The sequence below is a fragment of the Wolffia australiana genome, chromosome 1 (genome assembly GCF_029677425.1).
Source record: "Wolffia australiana isolate 7733 chromosome 1, ASM2967742v1".
Lineage (NCBI taxonomy): Eukaryota > Viridiplantae > Streptophyta > Magnoliopsida > Alismatales > Araceae > Wolffia > Wolffia australiana.
This window is the reverse complement of record NC_135835.1, coordinates 21,761,072-21,776,415: the sequence shown is the minus strand read 5'-3', so window position 1 is coordinate 21,776,415 and position 15,344 is coordinate 21,761,072. Positions and strand designations below refer to the sequence as shown.

Below are 15,344 nucleotides of genomic sequence, written 5' to 3'. Positions count from 1 at the left end.
ATACTCCTCTGGGAACTCCTTTGGTAAGTAGATCAGCCACCTGATGAGCTGACTGAATGTATTTCATTTGGATCACTTTGGCATGAATCTTCTCACGGATAAAGTGTCTGTCTATCTCGACATGCTTAGTTCTGTCATGCTGAATTGGATTGTGAGCAATATCAGTAGCCAATTTACTGTCACAATATAATACTGTGGGATTTTGATATCCTGTAGAATGCCTCTGATCCACAGAATTTCACAAATTCCCTTAGCAACTGCTCTAAATTCCTCTTCAGCACTGGACTGTGATACCACCTTCTGCTTCTTGCTTCGCCAAGTGATTAGGCTTCCTCCCAAAAAAGTACAATATCCGGTCGTTGGCCGTCGATCCAGGACAGATCCACCATAGTCTGCATCAGTGTATGCCTCCAGTACCAGTGGTGCTCCTCTTCGAAACACTAGACCATGTCCAGCTGTACCCTTCAAATATGTAAGTATCTTAACTGCAGCCTGCATATGAGGTTCTCTGGGATGATGCATAAACTGGCTTAGCAGTCCCACTGTAAATGCAATATTATCAAGTATGTATTTTCTCTGCGAAATGAAAATGCCACTTGGGGAATAGGCAACTTCAATTCCCAGGAAGTAACGTAGCAAGCCCAGGGATTTTATGTCAAAGATTTGAGAAAGTCTCTGACCTAGAATAAAAATTTCTTCTTCATCGCTGCCAGAAACAACAATGTCGTCCACATATACAAGCAAGACAGCTACCTTTCCATTCACATTTGTTTTTACGAACAAAGTATGATCTCCATTGCTGGGTTGATATCCCATACCTTTTATAGCTTGGGAGAACTTTCAAAACCATGCTCTCGGCGACTGTTTCAAGCCATACAATGCCTTTTTTAGTTTGCATACTTGGCCCTTGCAGTCAGACTGATAATATCCAGGTGGTATATCCATATCGATCTCCTCATCTAAATCTCCGTGAAGAAATGCATTCTTAACATCATACTGATACAGTTTCCAATTCAAGTTAGCTGCCACTGCAATCCGAATACGTATCGTGTTCAGCTTTGCGACTGGAGCAAATGTTTCAGTATAGTCAATCCCACATGACTGAGTATATCCCTTTGCAACTAATCGCGCCTTGTATCTTTCCAATGTACCATCAGCTCTGTATTTAACGGTATAAACCCATCTGCATCCTACTGCCTTTTTTCCAGGTGGGTTAGATAGCAATTTCCCATGTGTTATTCTTGATCAGTGCATTCATCTCCATATCCAGAGCTCCTTTCCACTGTGGACTCCTCATGGCTTCATTCACTGTCTTTGGTGTAGGGACTTCATCAATTCCAGCAAGAAATGCTTGGTATCCGGGAGAGAGATGTGAATATTGAACAAACTGTGACATCGGGTGTAGAGGAAACTGAGTACACTTTCTCTTCCCCTTTCTTAAGGCAATCGGCCAACCTTGGTCAATTTCTGGCAGTACTCCATCTGTCAGAATATTTTGTGTTTCTTCAGTCTCAATTTGTATTCTCGGAATGCCCCCCATTTCAGTGTTATCCTCTGCTCTCTCAGCAGAGTTATCACTCGTATTTGGCTGCATGGACACCGGGTCTCCAGCTTCACCAGCTTCTGTCGTCTGCACTTGGCTGTCAGATTGTTCTATATCGACTTCCCCTGTAATTGGTGGTAACTTCATAACTGGTAATTCAATTCTCCCACCGTCTTGAACTCTGGGTTCAGGATAGTTTTCACCAGATGTGTTCCCAGATGCCCCATAGTACTTTTCAGATTCATTGAACATAACATCTAGGGAAATAAATATTTTCTTGGATGGCGGATGGTAGCACTTATAACCTTTTTGAGTTGGTGTATACCCAACGAACACACACTTGAGAGCCTTTGGGCTGAGTTTGTCGGTAGGATTATGGATGTGAACAAAGACTGTGCATCCAAAAATGGGTGGCTTCAAGCCTGTTCTCAGTTTTAGATGAGGGAAGAAATGATTCATAAGGTCTAATGGACTCTCATAACCTTTTTGAGTTGGTGTATACCCAACGAACACACACTTGAGAGCCTTTGGGCTGAGTTTGTCGGTAGGATTATGGATGTGAACAAAGACTGTGCATCCAAAAATGGGTGGCTTCAAGCCTGTTCTCAGTTTTAGATGAGGGAAGAAATGATTCATAAGGTCTAATGGACTCTCATAACCTTTTGAGTTGGTGTATACCCAACACACACTTGAGAGCCTTTGGGCTGAGTTTGTCGGTAGGATTATGGATGTGAACAAAGACTGTGCATCCAAAAATGGGTGGCTTCAAGCCTGTTCTCAGTTTTAGATGAGGGAAGAAATGATTCATAAGGTCTAATGGACTCTCATAACCTTTTTGAGTTGGTGTATACCCAACGAACACACACTTGAGAGCCTTTGGGCTGAGTTTGTCGGTAGGATTATGGATGTGAACAAAGACTGTGCATCCAAAAATGGGTGGCTTCAAGCCTGTTCTCAGTTTTAGATGAGGGAAGAAATGATTCATAAGGTCTAATGGACTCTCATAACCCAATATTTTAGATGGCAGCCGATTAATTAAATGTGTAGCAGTCAACAAGGCTTCTCCCCAGAAAAACTTGGGTACTCCCTGATGAAGGAGCAAAGCTCTAGTTGTTTCTACAATATGTCCAATCTTTCTTTCTGCAACACCGTTCTGCTGTGGTGTATTAACACATGACGACTCGTGGATAATACCATTATTCTGAAAATATTCACATTGTGTTGTATTGAAGTAATTCTTGGCATTATCTGACCTGAATTTCTTGACTAGTACACCATACTGTGTCTTCACCAGAGCAACAAAACATTTAACTATATCAGCAACCTCAGACTTGTATTTTAGAAGATAAACCCATGTCAGGCGACTATATTCATCCACAAATATTAGGAACCATCGAGCTCCATTTAATGATGGTATGACACACGGTCCCCATACATCGCTATGCACAAGATTAAAAGGATTAGTACTTCTTTCACTCCTCCCCTTAAAGGATGTTCTTCTATGTTTAGCATACTGACAGGAATCACATATAAGACTGGATAGATCCACATTACGAGCAATCACAGGAAACATTCTTCCCAATAGTTCAAATGACGGATGTCCCAAACGAGAATGAAAGAGTTTGATTTTCTCTTCTATAGGAAGACTATCTTCTTCAGGGGTACTTCCTCCCTCCACCATCAGCACCACAGCAGCACCATCGTTCACGTTCAGCAAGCCATTCTTCTCTTCAATTGGTCCAGTCCTTTGGTTCAACTTCTTGTCATATACAAAACAGCCAGAGGAGTCAAGTGTTAGACTGAGTGAAGAATCTTTAACCAACTTTTGAGGAGAAATTAATTGGGCTTTAAGCATAGGAACATGCAAGACATACTTTAGGAGTCCTAGACCCTTGATCTTAACCATTCCAATGCCTGTAACTGGGAGTGTCTCTCCTCCTGCTGTCAATACACGACGACATCCAGAACATTCAGAATACTCCACAAATTTTGAGAGGAAAGGTGTCACATGGTCAGTCGCTCCAGAATCAATTATCCACTCTGTAGATTGATGCGAATTAAGGGCAACAAGAAAAGAATGCTCACCAGTGCATGTCATTGAAGTACTTGCCAGACAAACCATATTCTTCAACCTTTCCAGCTCCTCCTTGAGTGTGTAAAAGTCATTAAGAGTAATATGAGAGCCATCATCTCCACTCGCATGGATGTGCTCTCCGGTAGCTGTCTCCTTGGGTGCAAGAGAATTCTCCTGTGTTTTTGCAACATGAGCTTGGGTTTGTTTGGGTGGTCGACCATGTAGATCCCAACAGTTTTCCTTCTTGTGACCCTTCCTTTTACAGTACGAACATACCCACGGTTCACGGGCTTGCCAAGTAGGCTTTCCTGAATAAGACTTGGAAGTCTGGTCATTTGTTTCACGTGAATAATACTTGGAAGACTGTTTTTTGGTATTGGCCATAAAGCCAGTGCCAACTTCACCAGTTGAGTCATGAGATGGCTTGATATGACATTCTTCTTCAAGCGCAAGTTGTATAGCTTGCTCCAACGTTGGAACTTTCTCCCTGTTGAGAATTTGACGCCGCCATGATTCATAATCTGCGTTCAACCCCATAAGAAACTTATACAGACGGTCTTTCATAGTATAATGCCCGCAAGGACAATCAGTCTCCGCAGTAGGCCTGTAAAGATCCATCTCATCCCATAGTGCTTGAAGCTCACATACATACTCCTGGACAGTTTTATCTCCTTGTTGAAGAAGCACCGCCTTGGTTACTAGTTCATAGATGCGCCAATCATTGTTGGTTTGTAGACAGCTTTTGTGGATTTTATCCCAAATTTGCTTTGCAGTGGAAAGTAGAAGATACTTAGGAATGAGATTTCCTTGCATGCTGTTAAGAAGCCATGTTTTGACGATGGCATCTTCTGCTTTCCACGCTGCATTGCGGGGACTGGTTGACGGTACCTCCTCAATCAAATGATGATTCAGACTTCTTCCTTCCTTCACGAACTTACTCCAGTGTAGAAGATTCAACCCAGTATATTTCATGGATTCTGGTATCCCATGATTAATTAGAGCAGATGGGTATACACCAGCAGATATCTCATGTGCAGATTGCATATCATAAGACTCAGACTTCTCCTTTGCCATTCCCTTCAAATTCTTGACTCAATCAATAGTCAGCTCCTGGCGAGGCAATGACAACAAGACTCGCGTAGAATACGGTCAGCAACTGAGCTGACGAACACCACAGAGAAGAACAAACACCACGATTCCCGCAGTGTGACGCAGCTCCTGAGGAACAAACACCAACACGAGCCCAGCGATCGCAATATCTCTGGGTGCAAGAATATGAGTACGACAAACCTGGAGCAGCCTCTGGATGTCGACCTAGATCGCAGACCAAGAATGTGGATGCTCCGAACGTTCTTCACTGGAAGATGTAGCCTCCACGAACCATCTTCACTGGAGAACGCTTCTGAGATCAGGAATACCAGCAGGCCACGGACGATCAGAACGACCAAGGTCAAGACAGACCGAGGTCAACCACAAACTGCTGCTTCTCTTCAAGCTTCCCGCTCGAACAACCAGACCGCAGCCTCCTAGACCTCACAATAAATGCTCTGATACCATGTTGATCACCAATGGAACAGCTATCCCCAGGTCACTCTTGCTAGAAACCCTAGGGGTAGCGGGATTGAACAACCACACAATTACGTTGACATTCCTGGTTTAAATACCAGGTCACGGGTACACGAATTTGGGCTAACAGCAAGGCCCATTAGTCTGGAAATAGGAAATAGTAAAAAAAGGAAATAACAAGAAATAGAAAGAGGTAGAATAAAGATAGACTATCTTGGCTGACAATAGTGATGGGGATGAGGTAACTTGAAGTCACCGAACTTATGACTACTGGATCCAAGGTCAACTAGGTATTTGATGGCCAAAGAATGAAGTTGATGGAAATGATTATTAACATTCGGAATGTTCCTACCCTTATCCCATTTTGCGATATACCTCTGCGAAAAATATATCGCCCGTGACTTTATGTTTGATTATAATTATTTTCTTTTTAAACGCCATCGAATGAAAATTCTACTTGTTGCAGGATGCGTGTTTTGGGGTTCTATCGAGGGAGTGGGAGGAATCTAGAGATGACATTCTAATGGTAATTTATGTTATGCACATCAAAATTCGTTTAATTTTTTTGTCCGGTGGATTTTATCACGATTTCTGCCCTAAATCTGATGAATAATTGTTTGTTTTTCTTTTTCTTTTGAAAAATAATTATTTGTTTTCTTTTCCTTTTGAAAAATAATTATTTCTTATTCTTATCCGAAAAAGGAGAGAAGGTGCACGCTTGTTAGCCATCCACTCTTTGGACTGTGGAATGCTGCAAATTTTTTTTTTTGAAGAACGAATGCTGCTATTATGTTCTTATATCGTTACAAATCATCGAGAACCCTCTGTTTCTTGTTGTATGAAAGTCTTCCCTTTGTTGCTGTTTTGTGAAACTTGAACGAGAAGATTCTCTATCCTGATATTTTAGCTTCGGATGACTGGGCTGTGTCTAGCTGTCGTGGTTGGACGACATAAACCCTGGACCGACAATAGGGTCAACAGAAAAACATTCCATTACTCTAATGACGCCCACACATCTAAATATGTATATAGATGTTAATATGGGCTGTACAGTATTGGGCCTAACGTAATAGGCCAAGTTAAGTATGGAAAGTACACATAAGGGTAAATATGGAAAGAAAGAAACAGTAAAATAGAATCTCCGCTAACACTAGCCATCGTGAGGGCAAGAGTTTCATCTGTTGAAAATTCTTTATACCTTAGGCCATTCTAGCTTCTCATCTTATTCTTATTTTCTCTTATTTTCTTTATTCTCGATCGATCTCCCATGAGACATCTATCAGAGGGAGAAGAGAGAATGAGAGGAAGTGCAAGTCTTACTCTGGGCTGTATAGCCCTCAGTATTCATACAGAAGTCCAACAGGCTCCTAAGGGTAATTATAGGGAAACAGCAAAAGATGAGCAATATATATATCCGACATCACTAATTAATAGGTTATTTGGTACTCTACAATAGGATGTTCCTCTCGTCTCATTTGTTAGGTTGTTACAAAAAAGTTGTGAACTTCTTTTCGACCTGTTTTCTTATCCCATCTTAATACATCCAAAGTTTAAATGATTAGAGATGTATGTGAATTAATTGATTCATTTCTGTTTGATTTTTGAGTAAAAGTACTTTCGGAAATTTTCTGGGGTTGAGAGGAGTGTTGAAATCCCTTCCCTTCATGAGAAACAAAGACGTGGCCAGTTTATATTACTGCACTCTGGTCTGCCGCAAAAAGGTTGAACTGAGCCATTTGATATTTAGTGCAAAGCTCCTACAATTTTTATGTATGCTCTATCTTTCTTAAGTATTTAGTAACTTCCTGATACATTCCTGTGTAGAATAGTATTGGTTTCCTCGTAAACCTTTCAACTTCGATAAGGAAACATGATAGTTTGTTCAATGCTCACAACAGAGAAGGATAGAGAGATAGGAGTGAGAGATGTTCCCAGGTAAGAAGAGAAGAATGGAAATGGCAATGTGATGGCAAAGGATTGCCGATGAAGTAATCGTTGCTTAGCAGGGAGGCGTTGTCCGACCTGCGGGCACAAGGAGAGGAGATTACGACCAGGTGAGGAAAAGGAGACGGCTCAAGAAATCTCATGGTGCAATTCCTGCCCGAGCCTCCTCCGAGGCATGGCTATGATAGACCCGTTAATGGGCTGGGCCATCGTGTCCGGGCTGTGCTTCTGTCTGGGCTTCTTCCTCTCACATATCTGGCGTTTTATTGTATCACTTTCTGATTCTAGTCATTTTACTTTTAAAAATACCAAATGAAGTGATTCTATTCATCCATGATTTCAAATTATTGGATGATGGGAATGTTAAAGTTTATAAAGAAGATTGCAGCATTTGGTCACTGACATTATCTGCTTTTTCTATTCATGTAATCCTGGCAATTCTCTCTTTTATATGGGACATCGTCTTTCTGAACATCTGATGTCAAAATTGATTATCTAATGTTGCTGAGAATTATTTCAAACTCTCTTGCTTGTCTTGCAGTTCCTTCTTCAATGTGCTGAACAGCTACCTCACAAAATTCCATTTTATGGGGTACTGGTAAGTTATATGATTTGCGTTTCTTTATAGTCATTCTGATTTAGTCCTTTAGTGTGCATCCAAATCGAATTGTTTGGATGTCTCTTTTTGCCATTTCTTCATATTACTTGAGTACAGTGAATATTTATGAAAACATAATTTTTTTTTGCAACTAGTTTTTCTTAAAATGATGTCTGCATTCTTTAGGTTATGTTGTTTTAGGGACATTTTTTGATCCTTGACTAGGACGTTATTCAAACTGCCAATAAAAAAGATACAAATGAACAGCTACTATGGTGCAGTAGAAGCCTGCCTAAAAATGAACAGCTACTATGGTGATTATCCATTCGAGTGATGAACAAACTATTGGTTTTACACTCGGGCTCTGATTGCGAAGTAGATTTTTTAGCGCAGACTATTGATGAACTCCTGGTAATGCATTATTCTTTAGATATAATCTATCTTTGCTTTGTGCCAGTAGTACAATCAGAGAAGTTTAAGTTTTGCCAACATGGAACATAACTGGGTAAAACTTGGTTCCTGTTGATGTTGTTGGAGCTTTGGCTGGTGCAGCTAATTTTTCAGGCTCAGAGCTTGTATTTCTGTCAGGGAATGGAATGCAGATGGAGAAACAGTATGACGATCAAGTTGATCAATTATATGGAACATAATAGCAAAAAGCAGAGAGAAACCTGACACCTACACGGGTCTCTACTTGCCTCAGATCTTTGTGTTACACGTAATGCTGTTGCATCTATTGGCTTGAATGTGCCCAATACTGACAAATTGGTTGATAGATGAGGTCACAAAGTTATTATTATCATCTTCTCTCAGAATGGTAAAAATTATTTTGACCAGTTGATGAAGATGTGAACCTAGCTCTGATATCATGTCACACTCGAAATAGCTCTCTATGCCGCCAAATCCATTGTCCTTCATGGTTAGGCTGTCAATTAGCCAGTCTCAAGAATTTGTCTGGGTATTGCTTCTTGATTAAAGCCAAAAACTTCTAATTTCATGATGTATTGTATATTTTCAGAATTTATATATATTTAATAGTTCAATCATATTCTCACTTAATAAATGAAAATTTAGTAGATTGTAAAGAACCCATGATTCTCTAGAAGCTATGTTGGTAATTTGGCTGATCGTATCTGATCCTGGCCTCGATTTGTCGGCACTATGGGCAGTGGTTGTTAATGAGAACCCATGGGTGGTCTGCAGATTATGCTCAAGTGGTCCGCGGGGTTTCTGCATGTGCTCGTCGGGGCTTCCACTGGCTGGGTCAATGGGGCCCTGGCTGGGTGTTACACGGTCAAATCCCGAGCTAGGTCTCTTGCTCGAATCTGACGTGTGCCGGCCTCAGTGCTCGGAGCAAAACACTGAGCAGCCTTGATCTCTTGCAGCGGAAGTCTTTGCTATTGCTTAAGATTGCATAGAAGGGGTTAGAGGAGATGGTGGGGACACAGCCCTGTCAGGGAATAGAGTTATTGCATTCATATCATGAAAAGTTACATCGTAGTTGGGACAATTACATGGGGGAAGACGAGGGGTGATACAAATGAACGAGACGTGGCGCCTTGCGCCAAGGTAGTGTCGTCTCGCCGCCTTGAGGCCATCGCTCCGCACGCGCGCGCCCGCTCTGCCGCTCCACATGTGCATCGGGCCGGGCGCCATGCGCTCGTGGACGTGGCGATCACACATGCCACCCCTGCCTTGACGATCACACACGCCACCTGCACCTGCGTCGACACCTTCTCGCGCAGTCTGCGCGACGCCATCGCATTTGACGCCTCAAGCTGGGCGCTGCGCGCCCAGCACTACCCGCGGGAGTGCTTTGCGCCCTCTATGCCGCCTCGGCGCTCTCAGTGCGTCACATGCCTTAGTCTTCTGGCAGGATGTCTCCCTACCCCACGTCCCGCACACGCAATGCGCGTGCTGCCCGCGCAGCCGCTGCGCGGCACCCCGCACAACTCTGCGCGCTGCACCCGCGGCGCGCCGCCGGGCTTGGGCGTTCTGCGCACGCGAGCGGCACTTCCCGCTCCTCCACGGCGCTTGGCGCTCGTGCGTAGCGTTAGCGCCCGCGCGTGGCGCTTGGCGCTGGCGCACAGCGCTTGGCGCGTGCGCGCTCACGCTTGTGGCCCGTGCGCCCAGCATGCACGGACTTCTCCTGATCTGTCCCGCCTTGGGTGTGGACGGGCACGTCCACCGTCTGTAGTGTATCACCACCTACAAGGAAGATGGCTTGAAAGATCAGGTTTGGGCATCGCTTCCCATAATGACTCAGACCTTTAATATCGTGAGTCCAAAATGAGAACATGCCCTCTCAATAAGCATGCAGGCCTCTGGGCAGGGAATGCTACCTAGTTAGGGTCTAACACTGGGCCATAGGCTGGTTTTTATGCTGGGCTGTGGGGGGTCTGTCTGGGATAACTTAATCTTCCCACCGAGACAGGCCCAACATTGTGTCACATCAGAAACCCTTGTGCCGCACGGATGCAGCAGGGCAGTGGCAGCAGCATGGCAAAGGCAGAGGTGCATGTGGTGTTTGCAGAAGTGCAACGTTGGTAGGTTGCAGGGGTATTGTGGCAAGGGGGGCATGGTGATGGTGAGTATGGTGGGCATATCATCGCGGAAATGGCTGCGTACCAAAGGCAAAGGTGCGTGCAGCAGTCACCTCATGAGGTGCTGGCGGTGGTTTAATAGACGCAGATCAAACAGACTCTTATACTGATGATAGGGAAATTGATGTAGGTCTCTATTTACAAAGACACTTGTAGTGTTGACTTCTGGCTGATTGGAGGAGAGGTATAAGAGACAGGGTGATGGTAGTAGCACGCCGCTGTGGGAGCAGGAGAATAAAACCTTAGATACATCAGAGTCCATTCAATATATCATGGGGAAGGTATCAAGTTACCTCTCTAGTGTGTCTGAAGTATGTTTACACTTTAATCTGGACAGAAACATGACACAGCTGGGATTGATCTCGAGAATCACCATCCTCTGGTCAAACCACATAGCGTCCTGTATTTCTACTAACCAAAAAATTCAATGATGTTAAGAGTATAATATATTTTGTCTGGTATCTGTTTTTATTCTGTGGAAGCATAATTAAGTCTTCTCCTTAGGGAACTTTGGTGAACAATTCCAATGGAGGCATATTCTTTGTCCTTCAAATAACTGTTGTGTTAGATATGTTACTCGCTTCTTTTGCCGAAAAAAATTCGTCCTGTTTTTCCATCAGAGTAGAGTGTTGATATGTTTCTAACCAAATCTAGAAATGAATTCTTGAAAAATATAGAATTGACTCACAATGGTAGTGTAGCAATACAATTCTTCAGATAGAGGAAGATCCCAGATCTGTAGCGCCTTCTCGAGCTCTCCAGCCGAATGCAGCTTCAGCTCAGCAACGCCTCCAATCTCTAGGGTCTTTCTCCAAGTTATGGATGCCCCCTCCTGCCAGAGGGGTTATTCCTTATATAGGAGCAAGATGTCCTTGCTCCTAGCCCAGGCAGTTAGTTATTGCCCTGGGCGGTTACTTTTGATCTTGGACTACATGGACTCCACACATGTGGGCCCCACTGTGGTCCCACGGGCAGAGTTATTCCCTTTTTCTCCTCCTTTCTTCTTTCTCTTATATGTAATCCAAGGTATCGTAACAAGTGTTTTGCTAATTGTAACATTTTCAGATTGAATTGATATATATCGCTCATTTTTGTTTTGCTTGATATAATATCGATTTTACATTTGACATTCGTACTGCAGGTTGGGTTAATGAATTTAGAAGATGAAAACATGGCGAAAGAAGTGGTTGAAAGTACCCAAAATAATCTGCAAGTATGACAAAAAATCATTTCATTAATTTATTGTCGCTGCTTGTATTTATTTATATCAGATTGAAGCGCTTATCAACTGTGCTAAAGGCTATAGCTAATTGCAAGGGTGCTACATTTCCTCTGTAAGCAGTATGTTGTGATGCAACACTCCCCCACAACACCTGCAGCTGGCCTATTTTATGGCCCTAGCATGCAGTGTGTTGCTTCTGGGATTTGAACCTGCGACCTGACCTATTTTCATCTTTAAGCCGGTTGTTGTACTTCAACAATTTGAAATTCCATTTTCTTTTTAAAGTCATGAATTATTGGCTCACTCCTTGGAACTGTCTAGAGCTAATAAATCCAAATTTCATGTCCAATATAGAACTCTTTGGTTCCCACTTTTTCATCACACGGGAAATTCCTAGTACCATTGCTTTTCAATGTATTAATGGTTCTGTTTGTTTTATCTAGTGAGATAGTCAAGTATATGTGGCTTCTTTTGGCATGAAGATTTTTCCATGATTTACTTTTTCTACAATCATCACATCTTTGGAACTGTTTGTATTTTTTCTCTATTGTCGTATGACTAAGTTTCTTTTTTTAATGTTTTCTTTTACACATTTACTAATGTAAATTGTAGGTCTGTTGGTCTTGAACTCATGCGTAGATATGCGCTCGATTTCAGGCTGCATTATATTCTGAGGATTGCATAAGAATTCGTGTATTGTTGCGGTTTGTATCAGTTTTGGTAAGTTTCTTGATTATGTACCCGTTTAAGTGGTTCTCGTTTAATTCGTTGTTCTTATTGGAAACTTTTTCTGTCTTTCCTGACATATGTTTTTAGTGACTTTTAACAGTTGTACTTATCTGGTGAATGAAAAAAAAATCTCTAAAGGACACGATTCTATGGTCTGTGAACTTTTCTGTATTTCAATATTTGTGAAAGATATTTTTGGAATTCCGCTCTCAATTTTATTGATTCATTACATTGTATTAGAAGAAACCAAATATTAGGTTTTATTTATAGATGGAAGGCTAACTATAAAGGGCAAAGCTCTGGAAAAATTCATTTTGCTCTCCATAAATAATCGTGTTTTTCGTGTAGGATAAAACAGTGCGTGCTCTTTTCTCTGTCTCAAAGTGATATTGAGTATTTCTAACAGCGATGAATCACCCAAAAAGAGAACTTTTTATTAAAGTTCGAAGCGTGATAATGATAGGTTGCCCATCCCATCAGTAGGGTCTCATCTGCTCCACTGCCTGGCTTATTTGCACTTAAACCATGCTATTTTTATCATTTATTTTCCGTGTTTTCTTATTTCTTTGTTTGTGCATTATATTGTGCTATTTTGTTTTCTTTTCTCGTTAGATGTGCTGTAAAGTCGTTCAACCAGGATCTGTGGTAGAAACATTCGAGACTCTGCTGTCATCTGCTGCAACGACTGTTGATGAAGAGGCTGGAAATCCTGCTTGGCAGTCACGTGCTGACTTTTACGTGAGTTGTATCTTGTTCTGCCTACCATGGTGTGGGGCTGAGTTGGTCGAGGTAAATTTGTTCTACTTTAGTCCCTCTAAGCTCTTTTCTCATCATTTATTTTCTATTGTTTAATCATTGTTTTTTTGGAAAAAAATAGGGAAGACAACCCGATAATGGTGGCCAACCTGCTACTACTAATGATTAATATTACGTACAATCAAAATAAAAAAGTGGCCAAAATGGTCTGCCTTTCACAGCCCTCCAACCCAAAAAAGATACTAGCGCCTCAACGTTGTGAGTGATGGTCTCCACTGAAGCCGTCCTTCCCTTGAATACCACCTCATTACGATGCAGCCAATTCACCATTGTTTAATCATTTAATGTAACATTTCTAATTATGTACTCTCTATTTCCTCGTCCAAGTTTGGTACTAATACGCTTTCCCTGGGTGAAGTCTGGAATGACCTATGCATCGACAATCGTCAGAAACTAATCAAACAAAAATCAGTCTCGAAACGTCATTATACTTTTTATTCTCTTATTTTACGATATAAGTTAATGGCAGGGAATTAGTTTCTGAGTTTACTTCTTCAACCCTAAATTTGTGATGTGCCTTGATTAAATTGAAATGATATTGTTTTTTATTTCGAGATTTGCTTTGCCAGAATGCTCATATTGCCATTTCTATTTTCGTAGTCGATGGTTTACTTCTGTTTTGATGACAAATGCAGCAAGTTCCTGATGAGATTGATAGAGTGATGGCCGCTGTTCAATCTTACCTAAGCATCAGAAAGCGATGTCTTGATATTGGGTTCCAAGTGTTTGAGAGAGAAGAGGACGATGTTATCAACAAGAAGGTAATTTGGCTTTTTTTGAGCTTTCTGGAGAAAAAATGTCATGATAATTTCTGATTGTATTATAAACTCTTAAATCTTTCAGTTATCATCCGAAGTCACCTTGAAATCCAATTCCTACATTATTTTTGAAATGTAAACACTGTTAATACTGTTGTTGCAGCACTTGTTTTGTTGTCTTGGAACCTGTAATTTGGTGTTATCATTGGAAGAAATTCTCTCTTTATTCGATGACCCATTCTAAAAAGAAAACATGCCCAGATTTCTGGCAACATATCTAAAAAGTTCGTGGAAATCTAAGCAATTGTTTCTTGCGACAACTACATTTGATGTTGATTGAGAGTTATGACGATCAGTAGAATGTGTGGTGCTGAAGCCGTTTCCTGTTATGTCTTATCATTCATTATTTGATCTTTTAATTTCATCAATCTAAGCTTAAAACATTTTTGTAATTGTGAAGACAAATTTATTCCCATTAAGAACCATCTGTTTTGCCCGTTCTGCTGCTTGCTTTATCTCTTTGTCTGAGTTAGTTGTTTGACTCCTGTCTGTTTGTCTCATCTCTCACTCTCATCGCTCTTGAAAACACTTTGAATTATGTACCCTGAAGGTAAGATTTGTAAATTTTTCATTGCGCTGCCAGGATTTCTTAGAAGACTTGTGGGATCGCATCCAGACTTTTACAAATTGTGGGTGGAAAGCTGATAGCGGTAATATGATGTGCTATTCTTTGTTTTTTCAAAAATTACCTCCTCTCTTTTTTGTCTAATTCCATATGAATTCATTTTTGAACTTTTGCTTTGCGACTAGGGTGCTTATAAAAATTTCACCTCTTTTAGGATCACCTTTATTGTACCAGACATAATATTGCTGTTGGGTTTTTCAAAAATTTTCTGAACTTTCCAGCAGCATGAAATAGGGTTCGTCCAACTGATATCCGCCCATCATCCGGTATCGGACAACCGATATCCGATATCCTTGAAAAAATGGGCCGGTGCCAGATATTCGATATCGGATATCGGACGATATCCGTCTCTGAGGGGTAGACGGATATCGGTACCGGATACCGTAGGTAGAGGGATGCGACGGATACCAGATGCCGGATATCGGTTTTCGATATCCGGGGTATTGGAACCGGTATCGACTGAAAAAAATTAAGCTATCTATCTCATTCATTGGTTTATTTAAATCTAAGGACTTACGTTGGATATGTTATGAACCTCGATTAATATATACAGTTTAATATTTTTATTTTCTTCCATATGGGATAACAGGATTGGCAGTTTGCATTAAAATTTGAATCCTGTTATCCCATGTGGAAGATACATAAAATCGTGCGCTGTATATATTATACAAGGTATATATATTAAATGAATTAATATTATATCGATAGATTTTCTTTACATTATAATCGGCTTATATATAATATATATTTATGATATTAATACTTTGTCTAATAATACATGCCGAAATTTCTTTTATCTTCCATAT

At 41.2% G+C, this 15,344-nt stretch overlaps 1 protein-coding gene across 2 annotated transcripts in view; it reads left to right on the top strand.

The window, feature by feature from the left end:
- Nucleotides 1-15,344, top strand: part of ABH1 (ARM repeat superfamily protein) — a 31,166-nt gene that overhangs the window by 1,096 nt on the left and 14,726 nt on the right. For both annotated transcript variants that reach the window (XM_078584575.1, XM_078584568.1), the window contains exons 2-8: nucleotides 5,650-5,709; nucleotides 7,669-7,725; nucleotides 11,470-11,541; nucleotides 12,208-12,270; nucleotides 12,892-13,068; nucleotides 13,731-13,856; nucleotides 14,497-14,563. In XM_078584575.1, coding sequence (XP_078440701.1) covers nucleotides 5,650-5,709; nucleotides 7,669-7,725; nucleotides 11,470-11,541; nucleotides 12,208-12,270; nucleotides 12,892-13,068; nucleotides 13,731-13,856; nucleotides 14,497-14,563 — 622 coding nt within the window. The remainder of the gene's footprint in view (nucleotides 1-5,649; nucleotides 5,710-7,668; nucleotides 7,726-11,469; nucleotides 11,542-12,207; nucleotides 12,271-12,891; nucleotides 13,069-13,730; nucleotides 13,857-14,496; nucleotides 14,564-15,344) is intronic.